The sequence below is a fragment of the Myripristis murdjan genome, chromosome 3 (assembly GCF_902150065.1).
Source record: "Myripristis murdjan chromosome 3, fMyrMur1.1, whole genome shotgun sequence".
In the NCBI taxonomy this organism is placed as follows: Eukaryota; Metazoa; Chordata; class Actinopteri; order Holocentriformes; family Holocentridae; genus Myripristis; species Myripristis murdjan.
This window is the reverse complement of record NC_043982.1, coordinates 19,074,753-19,092,580: the sequence shown is the minus strand read 5'-3', so window position 1 is coordinate 19,092,580 and position 17,828 is coordinate 19,074,753. Positions and strand designations below refer to the sequence as shown.

The 17,828-nt window shown below is 42.5% G+C and overlaps 2 protein-coding genes across 2 annotated transcripts; both read right to left on the bottom strand.

Moving 5' to 3' along the window:
• Nucleotides 1-2,742: 2,742 nt before the first annotated feature.
• On the bottom strand, nt 2,743-6,696 carry LOC115379763 (growth arrest-specific protein 1). Its single transcript, XM_030080641.1, has one exon. The coding sequence runs from the start codon at nt 5,964-5,966 to the stop codon at nt 5,217-5,219; it is 750 nt and encodes a 249-aa protein (XP_029936501.1). The 5' UTR covers nt 5,967-6,696; the 3' UTR covers nt 2,743-5,216.
• A 3,143-nt stretch (nt 6,697-9,839) lies between these two features.
• Nucleotides 9,840-16,554, bottom strand: cplx3b (complexin 3b). Its single transcript, XM_030080656.1, is given in 6 exon segments — nt 9,840-11,556; nt 11,774-11,811; nt 11,814-11,860; nt 12,755-12,756; nt 15,984-16,023; nt 16,025-16,554. Coding segments are annotated over 6 exon segments (462 nt in total). The 5' UTR covers nt 16,135-16,554; the 3' UTR covers nt 9,840-11,331.
• Nucleotides 16,555-17,828: the final 1,274 nt, after the last annotated feature.

Sequence of the window (17,828 nt, the reverse complement as noted above, 5' to 3'; positions counted from 1 at the left end):
GTCTATCCATTTCCCTCAGCAACTCCTGCTGGAGTTCGTCTTGAGCAAAGCGAGCTCAGCTGCAGTGATGTGGCTCAGTGGCCAACAGTCACCACAAAGACTGTGGTTGTACCGGGCAGCTCCCAGGTGTGAATGTGTGAAACTGCATGAATATGAAGCAGGGCGATTCTGAAAAACAACATGCCTCCACAGTCAACTTTTCCTGGATAAATAAAGATTTTAAAATGTATGTGTTGGGACGGAGGGAGGGAGCTAATTGGCTAACAGTGCTCACGGAGTTGGCTCAGCTTCATTGCTTTAATCACACATGAGCATCTTGCTGCCAGGAAAAGATTGGATGCCTTTTTTTTTTAACCCTTTCACTCACTTGGTTGGACAGGGCTTGTCAAGAGCTCCAGAGGAGGTGGAGGGAGACTCTTAAAGAGAAAACCACCCACCACCCACCCACAATCCCCTCTCCCTAACCACAGCCTACGACAGTGTGGCTTTAATTGGCCTCCATTTTGCTGCTGCTTCATCGCGGCCACTTGTTGCCCTTTCCCCCTGCAGGCTCACTCTTTCTCAGCCTCTGCTGGTAATGTTAATTGGGCAGCAGTGGCGTCCTGTTGACACCAACGCTACTCACAAAGAGGGGGCTCTATGCTCTAGACCTTAAGGGACTGAGTGCCCTTGCCTCTCGGTGCTGAAAACAGATGCAGATCAACCATTCACTGTGGTTAGGCAGCTATCATGAATGAAACATTGTACCGACGAGAGACAACACTCGTCTCCTAAATCCCCGTATCACTCCCACTTGCGAGGGGGAAAGTCAGAGCAGGGGGCAGGGGGTTTGTTTCGGAGAAATGTTGAATAAAGATAATTTAGAAAATGGGCTCCAGCACAGTGCCGCCTCTGTACACCCCCCTCCCCCTCCCCCACTTACCCAAGGCTGCTCTACTTATGTTTGTTTTGATTTTGTTCCCAGAAGCTGGGTGGGGGGGTGGGATTCAAAGGGGGGGTGGGGGGGGGTGGGGGTGGGGGGGGGACTTGGAGGACTTTAAGATGCATGGCAATGGTTAAGGCAGATTGGACCAAAGACATTCTAAGGGGGAAACTAGAGGGAGTCAAGCTGTAGCTGTAGGCCACTTTATTTCTTTTTCTGTCTCTATCTGACACAATAGAGTTAAAATACAGTTGGAAACCTTACAGGATTCCTGCGGTTATGGAAAATCTGGAGACGCCATGGGAATTGCAAATTGTGTTCTCTGCGCTTGGAGAAGTTATGAGAAAAGGGTACCTGTCCAAAAAGTTTTGACAGTGAATTCATAAACACAAAGATAGTTAACAGGGTTGGCTGCTGGTGTCAGCTGTAATAGTCCAAGTAACACATTTCAGAATCCAGCTCCAGTCACAAGTCCTGGATTTATCCTGTCATACATGGGCTGGGGCATCCGAACAAATACGGGTCATAGAAATTGGTCTTCTTATAGAGATCAGCAGCTCTGGCCTGATTAGTATTTGACTGTTAAATGGTTTATGTAATAAAAAGAGACAGCTCTGGTTTTATTCAGACACAGGGAGCAGAAATATGTTGAAACAAAACATAATAATAAACTGAACTGAGGGTATGAAAATATTGCAATCACTGTCCTAAGTGAAGTCTATCCCCTGTGTCTCATTTAAAGTAATGTTAAATTTAAATGTTTTAAAAATAGAGACGAGATACATATTTTCCATTGAAACACAGAATTTGATTTTTTTTCTACTCCACTGCTTTTTGGCACTACCACTGTTTTTACCATTGCATGTTCGCAGTGTTACATTTTCAAAACAGGTGTCAACCTTGCACCTGGTGTTAATGTTAAATGACTCCGTGACCAGAGGCACCTTCTTTTACAATTTGCTAATGACTTGTAAATACTTTGGTAAATAAGGAGTAAACCCCGACTGGCTATTTGCTTTCAGGCCTTAAGTCCATTAGATTCAAGGTCATTAGCAGGGATTATAAAAAAAATACTCAAGGCAAACACTGGTGAAGAACTCCTTTTGATTCCAGCTCATGAATTGAATTAATTGACATTTACTTAACATTTTCACTGACTGGCTACCTGGCTTCTTGCTCGACAGGACACTGGTTTCAAAACAACTTGAGCCTGAAATGTAACCAGAATCCCGACCTGCCTGTGTGCTCCATTGAGGCTGTATTGTGCAGTGACTAGACACTTAAAATTCCTTCCTGGGTTTCAGTTACACTGGCCTAATCCCTTAAGTATTATACAATGCTAGCATTATGAAAGGCACACTCCAGTTAGAGGGCTGTATAGCCACAGTGCTTATTGTGGAGTCACTTGGCTGACTTGAGGATGACATTTTCTAGCAATAAACTGCCCTTTTGTTGTTCACATGTCACATAATATATACATCACTGCATTCTTTTTAAGAAACATACTTTTTAAGATTGTGTTACGGCAGTCGAATATAAAGAAAATGTCACTGCTCACAAATGAAACCCTTGTCAGGAAGCATGAAAAACAACCTTATTTTCAGATTCATTACCATGATTTTTTTTAGTTTTGAGGTTTCATGGATGCAAGGGTTATGAAACTTGCCTTGCCTGTCAGACCATGAAAATATTACAGTAACCAAAGCTGTTGTACAGTAGCAACATCCATCATTCATGCATCTGTGCCTAATGACAAACACATAAAATACTATAATAAAGTCCACTAAATGGTTTAAAGGCATGTCAGTGACTTCACTCAGTTCAATTCATTAACATTTTATTACAAAAACTGCACTCCTATATGGAAATTCACTGCTTTAAAATGTTATTCCAGCATAATGAGATGAAAACTCTAAATGTTATGTCAGGACAAAGTACGAGTTACTTCTGTGTGTTTACACTGTATTAACTGCATTTAAGAAACAGTGGCCTGGCACTGGCTCATCTTACTGCATATAACTGTAAAATATATACATTCTTCATATTCTAGTTTCATAATTTAACATTTATCAACATTTTCCTTAAGGCCAACAGCTACATGATCAGGTCAGAGGAAAAAAAAAACATTCTGAACATTCATAACAAAACAAAGATTAGTTTAGAGACATTTTCAAGTGGCATAGACATGGACGAACACGCAGCTTCTTTTTGAGAGATGAAACTGAAGAAAAAAAAAAAAATTACTTTCCCTTTTCACTAAACAGCTTAACCTGGGACAGCGGTAGGCTAGAAAATAACAAACACCCCCCTCTCTCAACAACTTGGTTTACCACTGTGGTGCCCTTGAGCAAAGCCTTTAGCCCTCAGCTGGGCAGCTCCTTGATCTAAATGTGTCTAACTATACGAATGTGAAGCAAAGGCAGCGCCGGGAAACAGCTTACATGCATTGTTAACTTTCCCAGGATAAATAACAATTAAACCAATTCTTTGTAGAAACTCAGCATTTGTAGCCAGAATTGGGCCAAATAGCATTTGCAGATACGTTGTACTGGTGTGTTTGACTCACGTAGGTTGGGGACTGCCACACAGCGCGGTGCAAAGAGTGACAGATGTTTAGACAATCACAGGAAGGTGTGTAAGCTGGGTTAGTTCACTTTCCTGTGAATGAAAACACGCTTGACACTTATGTTTCATCTGGTACTCCAAGGAGGAGAAACCAAACCGAGGGAGAGAAAATACTATCTGAGCCAGTTGGGTACTTAACACAAGTTGTGGCATACATTATCTCATCCGGCATGTGCAGCTTACTCAAGTTTTTTGGTGTGTGAATATTTCATAGGTGAGTAATCAATTCCTTTTCAGCTCAAGTATAAAAAAAAATCCTTCTGCGGTGTAGGCCTGCTTGTGCATTATAATGTATACCTGCAGAGACTTAACACCTATTACAAATGATGGTTTTGTTCCAAACTGAGAGATCAACCCTTTGAAAAATACGACACCTTCTCTGGTAAAGTGATTTCTGGATCATTATTTATAAGACTATTAAGGTTATTAGCTACCTGAAGACCTTGACCTATGACATAAAAATATTTCAGAGTGGTATTAACTGTATTTTTTTAGATAGTGAGCCATATTTCAACTTAGAGATTCTTAAAACATTTTGGAACAAAACCCTTCAAAAGTACATTCACTGTGTGGAATCACTCAGAGGAGTTAGTGATGAAGTTGTCCTAGCCTTCATTTTAATTAATCCCATCTTCTTTGTCTGCATTCATACCATCTATTTTGTAGAAAGCACTTTGCGACAATCGTCTGTTAAAAGCACTCTACAAATAAACTTGGCTTGAATTGACAAGTAGCCTATGGTTTCGTTATCTAGGGAAGGGGAGGCGGCTCTCTAAAAGACAGGGGGTCTTTAAGAGGCGTGAAAGGGGAGGCAGAAGAGAGGAAGAAGGGGGGTCTCAGGGAAAAGTTCAATAAAACAATCTCTGATGGGGGAGGGGTCCCAGACAGACTGCTGGAGAGGCGCTTCAGTTAATTTAACTACTTGATCCCAAACCCTTGTCTGTCCCCTGACCGTTCCCACAAATATTTGAAGTGTGGTTGCTGCAACAATGCAGAGGCCCCTGAAATGGAGAGGAGAGCAAACAGAGACTGGACGGGTCCAATGTTTGTCTTAAGTCTTAATAAAGCCACACTTCAAGGACCATTGAAACCAAACAAAACAAACAGAAGCCGATAAAAGGCACACTAAATGGTAATGCCCAGCAACAAATAATGCCACCAAAAGATGTCAAGTTTGGTTCATTTCCACTCAAACGATCACCTGGAGGGTTTTTGCCACCTTTGACCACAGACTTTCTTTCAACTTAGCAAAAAGTGAGCTGTTCACTCAGTGTAAGGCCATCTATGCAAAGGTTTAGATCACAGATCAAACAGTAGTTTTCCTGTGCGTGTGTGTGTGTGTGTGTGTGTGCTCAAGAATTGTTATGAAATGGTTATGTAAGACCTACACAAAACACTACTGTGCTCCCTATCATCCTGCAACTAAATCAGGGCAGTAGGGAGGCTGAGTGCTTAAAGGGACCTTCCTTAAAACAGCAGACCTGGGTTCCAGTCCCACTGAGGTGTCCTTGGGCAAGTCATTGACTTGAATGAATCACTACCACCTCCAGGGGAGATCCTGCCCTCTGAGCACCCAGGAGAGGGGGCCAAGTGAAAAGAGAATAGCATTACAGTATCACATCATTATTACTACTCCTAAATCCAGCAGCTGCTGCACCATGTGCCCATCTCAATATAATATCCGTGCTAGGGAAAGATACAGGAGCGGCATGTAGCTGGACAGCTGCTGGGAGCCAGAATAGTCGGGATATATCTCCTCTCTGTCATTTTTGGGATCATAGTCCTCATCCTCATAGATATCATCCACATCTGGCTGGTCTGAGATGACACTGTGGTCTCCAATGGAGCAAAGTTTACTCATGTTCTCCTTGACCACTTCACAGAAAGGCCTCTCCACCCCATCACAAACACAGCGGTTCAGGAGCATGCCATTTGGGATGAACAGCATCTGCTGAATGGTGGCTTTACACTTGGAGGAGCACTTCCTGCCGTTGAACAGCTGGCCGCAGTAGGACAAATAGGCCGTCAGGGAGGTGTGGCAGCTGCTGTCTTCCTCGCAGCGTTGCCGGGCCTCGGTGCAGCCGATCCCCCCGGCATCATTTGGGTGTCTGCGAGGGAGGCACGGCTCTATGGCGCGCTTGGCGTTAATGCACTCCAGGTCTTGGGCACAGTCGCAGGTCTCCAGGTCTGGCCCGCTGCGGGTGTGATTCAGTCTTATCAGTGCGTTGATACAGTGGCTCGGGCATTGCCTCCTAGTCCCCCTAATGTTGCCTTCACATGCTGCTAAATACTGACTGTATGCAAGCTCGCATTCAGGCTCGTCGTGGCACCGAAGCAGCGCCTGCCAGCAGATTAGTTGGGCATCTAAGGCCACCAGCACCCACGGGAGAAGGGCCAGGGCGCTGCACCAACATTTCATGCTTGAATGAAGTTCTAGTTCGGTGACGCGCACCTTCTCCACCAGAAAAGTCGGCACATTAGGACAATTAATTTGGAAACAAATGACACGTTTAATCTAAGACAATCGTCTAAGATCTAATGTGCGCTTGCAACAACAGCCCAGAGCCTGTCAGCAACGAATGGAGGGACAACAAACTCAGATAATCTTGGGTAATAATCTACAAATTTGTATATTAGTGAAGTTTGTCGGTGCCTCCTCTTTGTGCAGCAGTGAAACTCCGACTCTGGAGAAAGACCACGCGTGGCTGCGAAGGAGACAAACAGCGCAGCAATACTCATTCCGAGGATAATGTCCGTTCAAAAGTGGGGATTTACACTCCAAAACAGTTGTGAACGTTCCACGCCATTTGCGTCAGTGGCGATCCGGGCGCACAGCACCACATTGAAATGTACTGTATCCAAGTTGACGCGCATTCTTCCCAAAGTTATTGTCCACGACTCGGTTCATACGCTCGAAGTCATCTTTCTTGCCAGTGTCTGTTTCGACTCTTGTTTTCCATGCTGTTAGTTTGTCTAGATCAACATCCATCCATGTAGCCTAGTCCATATTTTTGAAGTTGAAACAGGTTTCTATCTGTCGCATTTTGTCCCGCTATGCGCGTCTTTGTCCCTCTTCTTGCTGTTACGCTTCACGGTCGGCCGAGCATTTCCCCACAACACCCCTCCTTCTGCAGAAAAAAGAAAGGAAAGTTTTCCTTCCCCCCTCTCTCTCATTCACAATCCTGGCCACCGATTGGTCGTCATTGAAGAGTCAGCCGTGGGACCCATTTCTAGGCCTATAGCGACATAGTTTTTGCGCACAAACCCACACAGTATATGATGAGACTGATGAAAATGTGTATAATTTTTTTCCTGCACGAAACCCATGATCTGTGTGGTCCTCTGCTGTTGCAAAACACAAGTAAAAGGGGGGAGGCAGGGGCTTGCAAGACGCATTCCTTTGCAAGAAGCGCACATCTGCAACCCACTGCTTCAATTTTCAGCGCAGAAAAACAAATCTGTTCCTTTTTAGCCATAAACAGAGGAGGGGAAACCTCTATGATAACTGCACTGGCGTAAAGGGTTTTCACTTAAAAGTTCTCCCTAATTGTCGCTCTTTCCCCCTCTCCGTCTCCTGCTCTTCATTCTGCCGAGTGTTAAGCTCTGATTGATAGAGGAGAATGGGAGAGAATAGTATTTTCTGGCCCGTTTCACCCCAATTGTGTCAGATTGGCCATGCAGTGGCCCAGTGTCTTTCCAGGCTGAAGATTGTTCACGCACTGGGGCCTATCAATAGAGAGAGGTTTCAGCATCAATATATTTTACAGCTCTCCCCTTTCACACCACACTTGAAAACTACCAATAGCTCAGGCTTTCCTGGCATTGAAATGGTAACTAACTTGATTTGGGGGGGAAAAAAGCACCCAGGCTGTCTTGTTTTTTTTTTTTTTTTTTTTTTTTCGAAAAGCAGTTTGAGGCCTGCCCCAATGAGACTGTGCCAGTTTTTGCACAAGCAGCTCCACAGAACCAGATGGATGCCTGACCTGGTATCTATTCAAAACCTTAAGTAAGATAGCTGCTGGCAAATCTTTAAATTTAATGATTTAATGTTTGGATTCCTATCTATCTATCTATCTATCTATCTATCTATCTATCTATCTATCTATCTATCTGTCTATCTATCTATCTATCTATCTATCTATCTATCTATCTATCTATCTATCTATCTATCTATCTGTCTGTCTCTGTCTGTCTGTCTGTCTGTCCATTCATGCACAAATGCATATTTCACTCCATATAGACAGATAGATAGAATGACAGATTCAACATTTGAATACGTTGCTGCCACTTAGAATCAAGGTGTTTCCCTTGTCATTTACATTTTAAACCACCAATAATCCACACCATGACATGACAGATCTGCTATAATGAGTCAGCTCTAATCTGGCTGACCTACCTGTCTTTCAAGAATGCCTCCTCCAATCTGCCGCTGTACTGTATGTTTGTCTCCACCTGGTGTTCAGGTGGCTGCAGACTAACACTACTGACCAACTAGCTGTCCTGCAAAGAAAGAAGAAGAAGAAGAAGAAGAAGAAGAAGAAGAAGAGGAAGAAAGAAGGAGAGAGAGAAGAAGAAGAAGAAGAAGAGAAGAGAGGAGGAGGAGGAGGAGGAGGGGAGGAGGGGGGAGGGGAGAAGAGAGAAGAAGAAGAAGAAGAGAGAAAGAAGAAAGAAGAAGAAGAAGAAGAAGAAGAAGAAAGAGGAGGAGGAGGAAGAAGAAGAAGAAGAAGAAGAAGAAGAAGAAGAAAGAGGAGGAAAGGCATTATCCTAAAAATCAGTTTATTGAATTTTCAACTCAAAATCAACAGGGATCATATGAAAAGAAACAACTGCTGAGAAGAAACTACATGTCATGGCAGCCATTTCCTGAAACATAACTCTACTAATACGACAACAAAATTACATTGTCAGGAATGATATTACTGAAAGTTGTGCTTTCATACACAGCAAATAGTTTGCTTATGGCTGCAATTCCATCCATTAATATTGTATCTTTGAATACCTATGACAAATTATGGTTTTAACAAAAAAGTAATACTTATTGCAATGTTTCCTGCCTTTTGTATCACTGAAATGTACATAGGGACTGTGCATCTAACACAGGACAAGAACTGTACTGAAATAGCATGTTGCCTCTGTTTTCATTTAGCAGCGGTGCAGCATTTCACCACAAGTAAATTACCACTACTTCTAGAGAAAAAAATGTTTCATTTAAATAAATGTCATTTAGCTGACTTTTCCTGTAAATCAAAATAAGTGTGGTCATAATGTTTAAAATCTTTTTTTTTTTTTTTTATCATGATAGAGTCACCAAAGAAAACATTTTTAGCACTAACACGATAAAAAGGGGGCAAAATAGGGACTGATAACGAACCAAACCTCAAATTACTGCATGTACCACTGCAACATAAAAACAGAGGAAACACTGGAAAAACATAGTGCATATGAATGTTAATACAAACACAATGACACCTCCTCTTCTTCATTCCTCTACAGCTTCACTTTAGTTGGCTAGAGGACAACAAGTTGGACAGATTACCACGTACACCGTGTGCTCATAACGGCTGTGTGCTGTCTAACACTACGACCAGCACTCTCAGCCAAGGATGACGTTTTCAAGGACACCACTTGACATATCACATCAGCTACACGACACAAAACCACCTCACAAAACTGCACCACTGAGACAAAGGGGTCAATGAGATAGAGCACAGGTCAAAGGTCAAAGGTCATGTGACGATTGGCACCACAACTTCAAACCAAAACCAGTGAGTAAATGAACACAGACTGAGTAAAGGCCTGCTGTTGACGATACAGGCAAACAGCAGATACATTTACATCATATACAACATAAATACTTGTATGTGGGCTCAGAGTTTGTACTATACATACTGCGATTACACAGTTTGACATACTTGTGCCATTTCCTTTATATTGGTTGGGATATTTTCAGCAGAGGCTTTGGCATACAATTGAAGCATTCACAATTTTCTGTACTCTGCAGCTTTAATGCTGCTGAATGCAGGGTGCACACAGGTTTACTCATTATATAAGTGATACATATGGCTAAACATACATATGTATATGTATATATATGTATATGTGTGTGTGTCTGTATGTATATGTATGTATGCGTGTGTGTATATATATATATATAAATATATATACACACACACACATATACATACAGACACACACACACACATATATATATATATATATATATATATATATAGTGTGTGTGTGTACACATTATGATAAATTTGGGAACTTGGAAAATTGTGCCCTTACCATACATATTAGCCTTTGCACACAGTGGTTGGAGAGTGACTGTATTTTTTTTTTTAATGCAAAGGTCACAATTTTGATCCTTGCAATAGCCAAAATGTCAGCAAGTGTCTTGCGGACGTGTCCTTAAGGATGACACAAATTACAAATTGCATCACTTTAGATTAGAGTAGCTAGCTCAAACAAACAAAAAACAAACAAACAAACAAAAAAATTACCAGAGCAACAAGCAAACAAGGAGGACTGTCTTTGTAGAAAGTACCATACAGATCTTGGAAATGTAGAGAAGACAACCTTATTAAGACGTCCGAGGCACACTGAAGTAGGGAAAAAGCTAAAAAGCCTTCATCGTGATATGTCTAGGTGAAGATAAAAGCTACCACTGCATTTCAGCTCACATGGAGCTTTCATCAGGGCACCAGGGTACCAAGATAAGCTACTTATTTCAAAGACCTACTCCTTATTTGTGGCTCTGCATGGCTATTTCCCATTCTTAAGATTATGCGCTTTTGTAAACAACCCCAAGAAGCGTTCCTTCATTTACTTTTACTCCAAAGAAATTCACAATTTTCCCATATTTACCATAACATACATGTTCCACATTTTCACACTGCAGAACAGTGGTCTCCAACCATCAGCCACTAAGAGCCATGAGCACGTTTCCATCCCAGTCAAATACTACAACTGCTTGTTCCACTGTTGAGTTCATCCTCGCTGTCTGAAGGTGAGCTCTTCAGTGAGAGCAGCTGCTGTAGTGTTTGGCAGCGATGTAAAATGCTGTAGATCACACATTGTAGTATAATTAGTCATGTGAGGTACACAGACTGAAAGAGGTTAGGGAAGGAGAGGGAGATTGCAGTTGCATTTGTACAAACATTTCTTAGATGCAGAGCTGTACCAAATCCAAGTATCTGTGCAGCCTAACATCTGTTGGTGAAAAGTAGTGTACTGAGTCTTTGGTGCCAGGTGATGATGTGATGTGATGAGTACATGTGGGGACATCATCTACGACCAAAGACCAGCCACCCTACTTTCACCAGTTAGAAGTTAGACTTCACAGAAATTTGGGTTTGGTAAGTCTTTCTTGTGTTGAGTTAAACCTCTACAACCAAGGAACCACACGGAATTCTGGTGGAAATGCAGGTAAAAATATATATGGCAATGTCTTTTTTTCTTCTTTGCAGTCATTCATGACCATGGCATTCATGATCTTGGAAAGTCAGCAGTCAATCTTATTGGCTTATCTACAGACTTATATGCTAGGATGGAGGGTTTGACTTAGAAAGCCAGCGAGGATAACTCAGATAACATGGTATGGCTAGACTGCATTTTCCAGTTAGCAGCAAGAACACAGTGCCTCATTCTCAGTTTAACAGAAAAACTGTGATGCTGTGGCTACTCCCATTAAGGTTTAACTCAACCAATGATAGAGAAGCTCTTGCTCCAAAAGTATTTGCACAACTAAAACTCCAATCTTTAGGGGTTGAAAGTTAATCACATCACATAAGTCTGCAGTTCTCCGTCTGCTTTTTAAGGTCTTCCAGGGTGGCCTGGGCTTTGTCTTTCAGCTGGTCAATATCCACGTTCTGGATGTTGGTCAGCTGGCCCAGGACAGACTGCTTGTGTTCCTCCTCCTGGTTGTCCTCAGCAATCATCTTGGCCAGCTCTGTTGGCAACTGCACATCGTCACCCGCCTGCTGGATCTGGGTCTCATCCAGCTCGTTCTGAGATGGACACACATAAAGGTTATCACACCGATAAAGACACATAAAAGCATGCACATACATACACGCATGCCCATACCGAAACACAACAGACAAAGATACAATTAGAGACAGCAGACACACACAAAAGGTCAGGAAAAAAGAGGCAGAACCAGTTAAGACCAAAAGGGGATGCCTTGGCTTTTCAAAGACAAACCAGAATCAGTTGTCATTTCACCTTTGGTAGTCTGTATTTTTCCCGGAAGTGGCTCCGACTGTAGCTCTCTCAGCTTTCTTCTGGGCAAAATTAGCTTCTCGCTCTTGCCTGGGGGAAAGAAGGAGAAACATCACATTTTTGGGAATATTCAAGATGCCTTTGGACAAACAAATTAGAATAATCTTAGCTTGCAACTTAAAGCTGGTTACGTAAATGTCTCTTCAACCTGCTAAAATCAATTTCCTCTTGTAAAAAGAAGTTGAAAAGGCACTGTCTTCATCTTCCTTCAAATTCCAAACATTTATGAAAACCGTATGTTAAAACTGCATCACATTGAATGTGAAAATAAAACATCTGAACTTCAGGGACATTCATGTCATATCAGGTCCCTGAGGATTGGGCTAATCAGGATGAGCGATATCAGGCTGTTAAAGAGGATGGGGAGTCTTGCATTAGCATTTCCAGTGTCTAGGGCCAGCGAAGATGGATGACTACAATGACCGCTGTGGGGAGGGAAGCTATCGCTCATGTTTAGAAGCGCCAGATGCAGCATGTTGCAAGTCCAATGCTCCTTTGAGGGCATATAGTCCTCAAGGGACGTGGACTGACTAGCAGTTGCCTACTAACTGCAGGCTGACTAGCGCACACCCCACTTGTACAGACTAGCGCACACCCACTTGTACAGCTTTCGCACTTCCACACCCATTCCGTATGCAGCCTTGCTTCACCCCACTTGGCTCTACAGTCTCTTGATCTGCCTGCCTTGAAAGGTCATATTCATCTTTTTTGGTCCTCAAAACACAAAAGGCAAAAAACAAAACACAACAAACCAAAAAAAAAAAAAAAAAAAAAAAAAAAAAACTTCATGGGTAGTTGGGAAGTAATGGGGAAGGTTAGAGTAAGCAGTTTTGCTGGTTGGAGAGGCTTTGTTCTCATAAAATAATCATCATAAATTTTATTTCCTGTGCCAGCTCTCAAAATAAATATGAAACTCCTTGGGACTTCTCTTTGTTTTCTTCTGTTCTCTGTTCCTTTGCACTGAATATATGTGACAAGTTTTCACACAGCACATGTTTGTATTGTGACTGCTGTGTTGTACACATCATCACACTAGACAATGCCCTCTCAGATATTATTGATGTAAGGACCAATGACAGCAGCTCTGCCACTCTCATGCTTCAACTGGATATCCACTTAAAAAATGGCACTGGCAGTTACACTGTGACTCTGGTTGTACTCTTTCTGTGTCATAGATGAAATTTTCCAATGAAAATAGTTTGGTGTAAACAAGGATGAGACACAAGAGCCATATAAAAGCTTAAGTGCCGGTAGTGACTACAGGCTTTCAAATCTTTCAAAAGTTCAAATCTTATCAGCTTCTGTAAAGATGGACAACAAAAACTTGCAAAAGAGGAGATGCATACAATCTGTCTAAGGCCACTGTGCTAAAAAGAAAAGGTTCTCTAAAGTACATCATCACTTTGATGTGTACATCAAAAGAAGGTATTATACCATACACATACACATAGAAAAACATCATTCATATTTTACCAGGGTCCAACTTGGCCAATTCTCCCTAGCAAGGATGTTCTGCCAATCTATGATTCTGCAAGTAAGGCATGTATGGAAAATGAAAGCTACATATTTTCAACATATCTATCATCAGGAAACAAAATATTAAATGAAGTTCATCATTCAGGCCCAGGTAAAAAAAAAAAAAAAAATGTTGAGAATCAGTGAGCGAAAATGTTAACATGTCATCAACTTGGGACTTACATTATCTATCTGCTATCTATTATCTAGTATCGTTTTAAAAATCATAACCCTAATTAGTTCAAATTTTGCATATGAGTCATTTTTAAGTGTCCATGTCATTTTTTTCTTTTGAAGTGGTGAATATCTTTTTGACACCAAACTTTTCAAATTCATTCTTGTAAACAGTGCAAAATGTGATGTGTGATGTCTCCAGCAGAGGGCAGGCAATTGACTATTTTCCCTTGTCAACATCACTGAAATGTTTGTGACTGGAGTGTAGTTCACACTTGACCTAAAAAAAGGTCTCTTGAAATTTCCTGTAATGCCTGTGAGTTATGAGTCAACGAGATGCCATTATGCTTAAAGACTTTGCTTGAATGGCCTGTGACCAAACACAATCCTTCTAATAAAAGATGATATGTGACTATACAGCCAATGAATGTCATGAAAAGAGCAGAAGCCATCAGTGTCTATAATTAAATAAATATCAAAGACAGATAACGTTCTCCAAAACACAGCAACAGTGGCAGAGGTGACAATTGTACGACTAGAACGATCAAGTCAGCAGCATAATCTAGAGGCTTAGGGACTCCTGAGGACCACGAGCCTGGTTTGGAAAGTGTTTGTACCCGATGTGTCAGAGGAAGGTCATTTTATGTGGAGATACCATATTTATGGTGCTGTCTGTGCAAGCCAGAGTTCAGTACGCATTAGCATGACTGTGTCAAACACCAAACAGCACATGAGCCCATGCGGCGCTCACTTGCAACAATGGCAGAGCGCCAGACTTTGCCACTGGAGAGGGCAAGCCTTGTGTCTTCTCCTCTCAAGGGCATCAGATGACCAGAGTGTCACTGTGGCCCGGGTGTTGAGGGTGATTAAAATGACTTCAGTGACATGCCAGTGTGAACAACCCTCCCCCACAACCCTACTCTCCTTTAATCTGAACAGTATGGTCTTCTCTGTTGATCTATATGCTCTGGTTTACTACATCGTCTAATAACTCACTTCCACTGAAGGTCACACAATAATACAGATGCAGAATTATAGTCACAGCAGTGATGAGAGCATCTTGCCATGGATCCTTTAGAGCAGAGTCAGGAGTTCAGTTTTCCACTAAGGTGACCCAGGGGTGCCGTGTATGGGGAAAAGTTAGGACAATTCCAAGGGCCCTTGCCTGACAGGGGCCCCAAAAAATAGGTAAAACTAATATAAAATTATTAAACCATCATCGAGTAAATATATATAGCCTATATATAGCCTTTTTTTTTTTTTTCATGGGGCCCAATTTCCTAGCGGCACCCCTGAGGTGACCCAGGCTTTAAAAATGCACATGCATGGTACTGTGAGGTGCTCTGACTAAAAGCATTCATCAAATGGCAAATTTTAATGTTAGGCTCAGGCCAGAAACCATGGGAACATTTTGTTGCCGTTTAAGGAACACCATCCCAACGGACGCATGGACCATTTAATGTGGCTGAAGATTTTTCCAGTTACTGATAAGTCATACATTTTATCAGAATGCCATAATCTGAATACAAGTGAATCTGATCCATACATGACCAACCAGGGCTGAGATTACACGGCCACTTGTCTGTGGCCAGGAGAGTGAGCATCTGATATGGATTATGGAGTTACGCTTGGAGGGAGGCATCACACTAATCAATGGTGAGGCACTGGTCTGGTGTGTGAACTCTGTTGGCTAAATGACCTTGATGGTGTAACCTGTCACTTTAATTGTTGTCCACTGTGTTCAAATGACTATCACCACAAGGATGTGGACAATATGGGATGTTCTTTAGGGAATTTCACACATGCAGGTAAAGAGCTGTCTTAACATTAACAGATTCATTTAAGCAGTTTTAACAAGGCTGGAGTCACAACTGCAAATATGTACCATACAAAAAGGGAACTACAAGGATAATAGTGGAGGGATGCCATCTACACGCATCGTGCCAGGTTAAATCTTTAGGATGTAAAATAGTTATACAGTACATCGTGGCAAGTGGAATGAAACGACGTGACTCAAGATTGGACGGGTCGCTCATAGGAAACGAATAAAAATCATCCTTTTCTGAAAGAGAATCTATCGTCGTTTAGGACCATAGATCTGGAAGCTGTAGTTTACCGAGTTTTTTATTTGAGAACTACCATGGTTCAGGCTCACTACAGAAGGCGCGCAGAACATTTTTGCCTCAGACATGAACTCTGTACACAGTTTGGCGGAAGAATTATTCCAGGAACCCCAAATTAAAAACTGCCCTACATTATTTGGCAAACCTAAGAGACAGAGAGCTCCCTGGGCGAGTGGAGCAGCTGTGTCTGGATCGCTCAGTGTCGTGGCACTGATGCGTAAAACAGCGCTCGGCGCACTGGGAGCTCTCAAGTACACATTTACACGCAACGACACTGTTTAAACACAGTTCCACTGCACACACGTATTCATTACGGATTAACAAGAGTCATTCATTCCTACTTTTTCCTCTAACTGTTGCTGGTACTGTTCAAATTCCTTGGGTCCCTTGCGCAGCGGCTTCTGATTTCTCTCCTTCGGATTTTTCCTCTGTCAGTCCGCCTGTCAGGTTCTTCAGCTGTCCTCCCACCATGTGTTTTACCATGAAAGCCATGTTTGAGCCTTGGCGAATTCTCTAGTCGACCAGATGAGAAGTTGAAGGCTCGATGCGCTCTTGGATAGAGCTTTGGCGATGGATACGTGTCCGCCAAAGGGTGTTCAAACTCTACGTCTGGGTGTGTTACACGAACGCATCTAACTTTCAAATGTTCAGTGAATGAATTAAAAGCAGAAAAAGATGAAGTGTTAGTCCAACGAGGAGTCAGAGGTTGGGAGTTTCAGCACCACTGGCGTTGGACAGCTCCGCGCCGTAGTGGATGGAAAGGAGCTGCTCGGTTATTATGAGTCAACAAGTTTGGGCTGAACTCTACCAATCCTGTGTTCCGTCCACAGCTGCCACCACCCCTCCACCCAATCCCATGCAGGCACCGCGGACGGAGTGGCGCGCTTGTACGGTGCGCGCCTTGCATCGTGTACTCCATGGGATCCAGTGATTCGCCGTCTCATTATAACTCACTATTGAGTCAGACAGCGCTCCGGCGAGGACAAAACACACGTGACGAGCCTTTGTGTCCCCTGGCTGTTTTGGTGCCCCCGACTATCTCAGGTCATTTGTGCGCCAAACTACACAATTTGTCAACACATAAATGACGCCCCAATCAGTGCCTACAGCCCTAAACTCGATTTATTGGCTAAATTACTTAACGATGATAGGTAATTATTTTATGCGCCCGTGTACAGCACAGTCGCTGTTCTCGCCCTTTAGGCGTTGTTTTGCTTGCATGCGCTCATTTCCATTGTGGATGAGACTGATGGAGCGTCTCAGGGGTGCGCGCGTAAACACGCATTTTTTCAAACAGAGCAGACAGTTGTTTCCCGTGGGTGCTCTAGTGTTTAATTGCAAATAACGCCACATTACCCAACAAAAATAAACTATAACATACGCCTCTAATGTTAATGTAGGGACTTCAGCAATGCGTTTCTTGACCATATCTTACTGTATACTCCTATGGCATCACATGATATTGCTCTAATATTGCTACGGTGAACCACAATATGTCGTGTTGACTCAGTAGCAACGGGTGGGGATATTTTCCTCCCCCATTGTAGTTCCCCTCCACCACCTCACACCTGAGAACCTCCCAGTGACTGAGCTTGATGATTTCTAAAATTATCAAAAAGGGTGGGGTGCTCTGGTTGACGCTGATGTTACGGTATGTGCCATGTTCATTTGGAAAGCCTCACTTCTAAAATATAGGCCTCTATATATAAATGAGGAATATTTTAAATCTCTCTCTGTGAGGTTCTTGAAATTCATGAAGTGTGAAAGGAACTTTGATCACCACAAGTCAAACAACTTCAGCATCCTGATCCTCGCAGCCGTCTGACACCAAGCCTGGCCTACTTTTCCAGTCCCTGTGGATCAGGAGAGACAGAGCATGTCTCAATGTCTTTTTGTCACAGGCTTAGTGAGGCCCTTAGCTACCTGGGTCGCCTTAAATCTCCCTCAAAACTTCAAAGCTGCCACTACTGAATAGATTGAACGTAACTTGTGAATAAGATCACAAAGTGTAATCTCTATGAAATTGAATAAAAAGAAAGAATTTTGCCTAACCAGCATGTTTCAACATCAAATTATTCCTTTTGCTTTTAATATTCACGCCCATGGGATCTGTTCCCAGCCTCGGTCTTACTCACTTTTTATGATTATCACAGAGCCCTGACTACAGGTGTTTTTACAGTTATGCA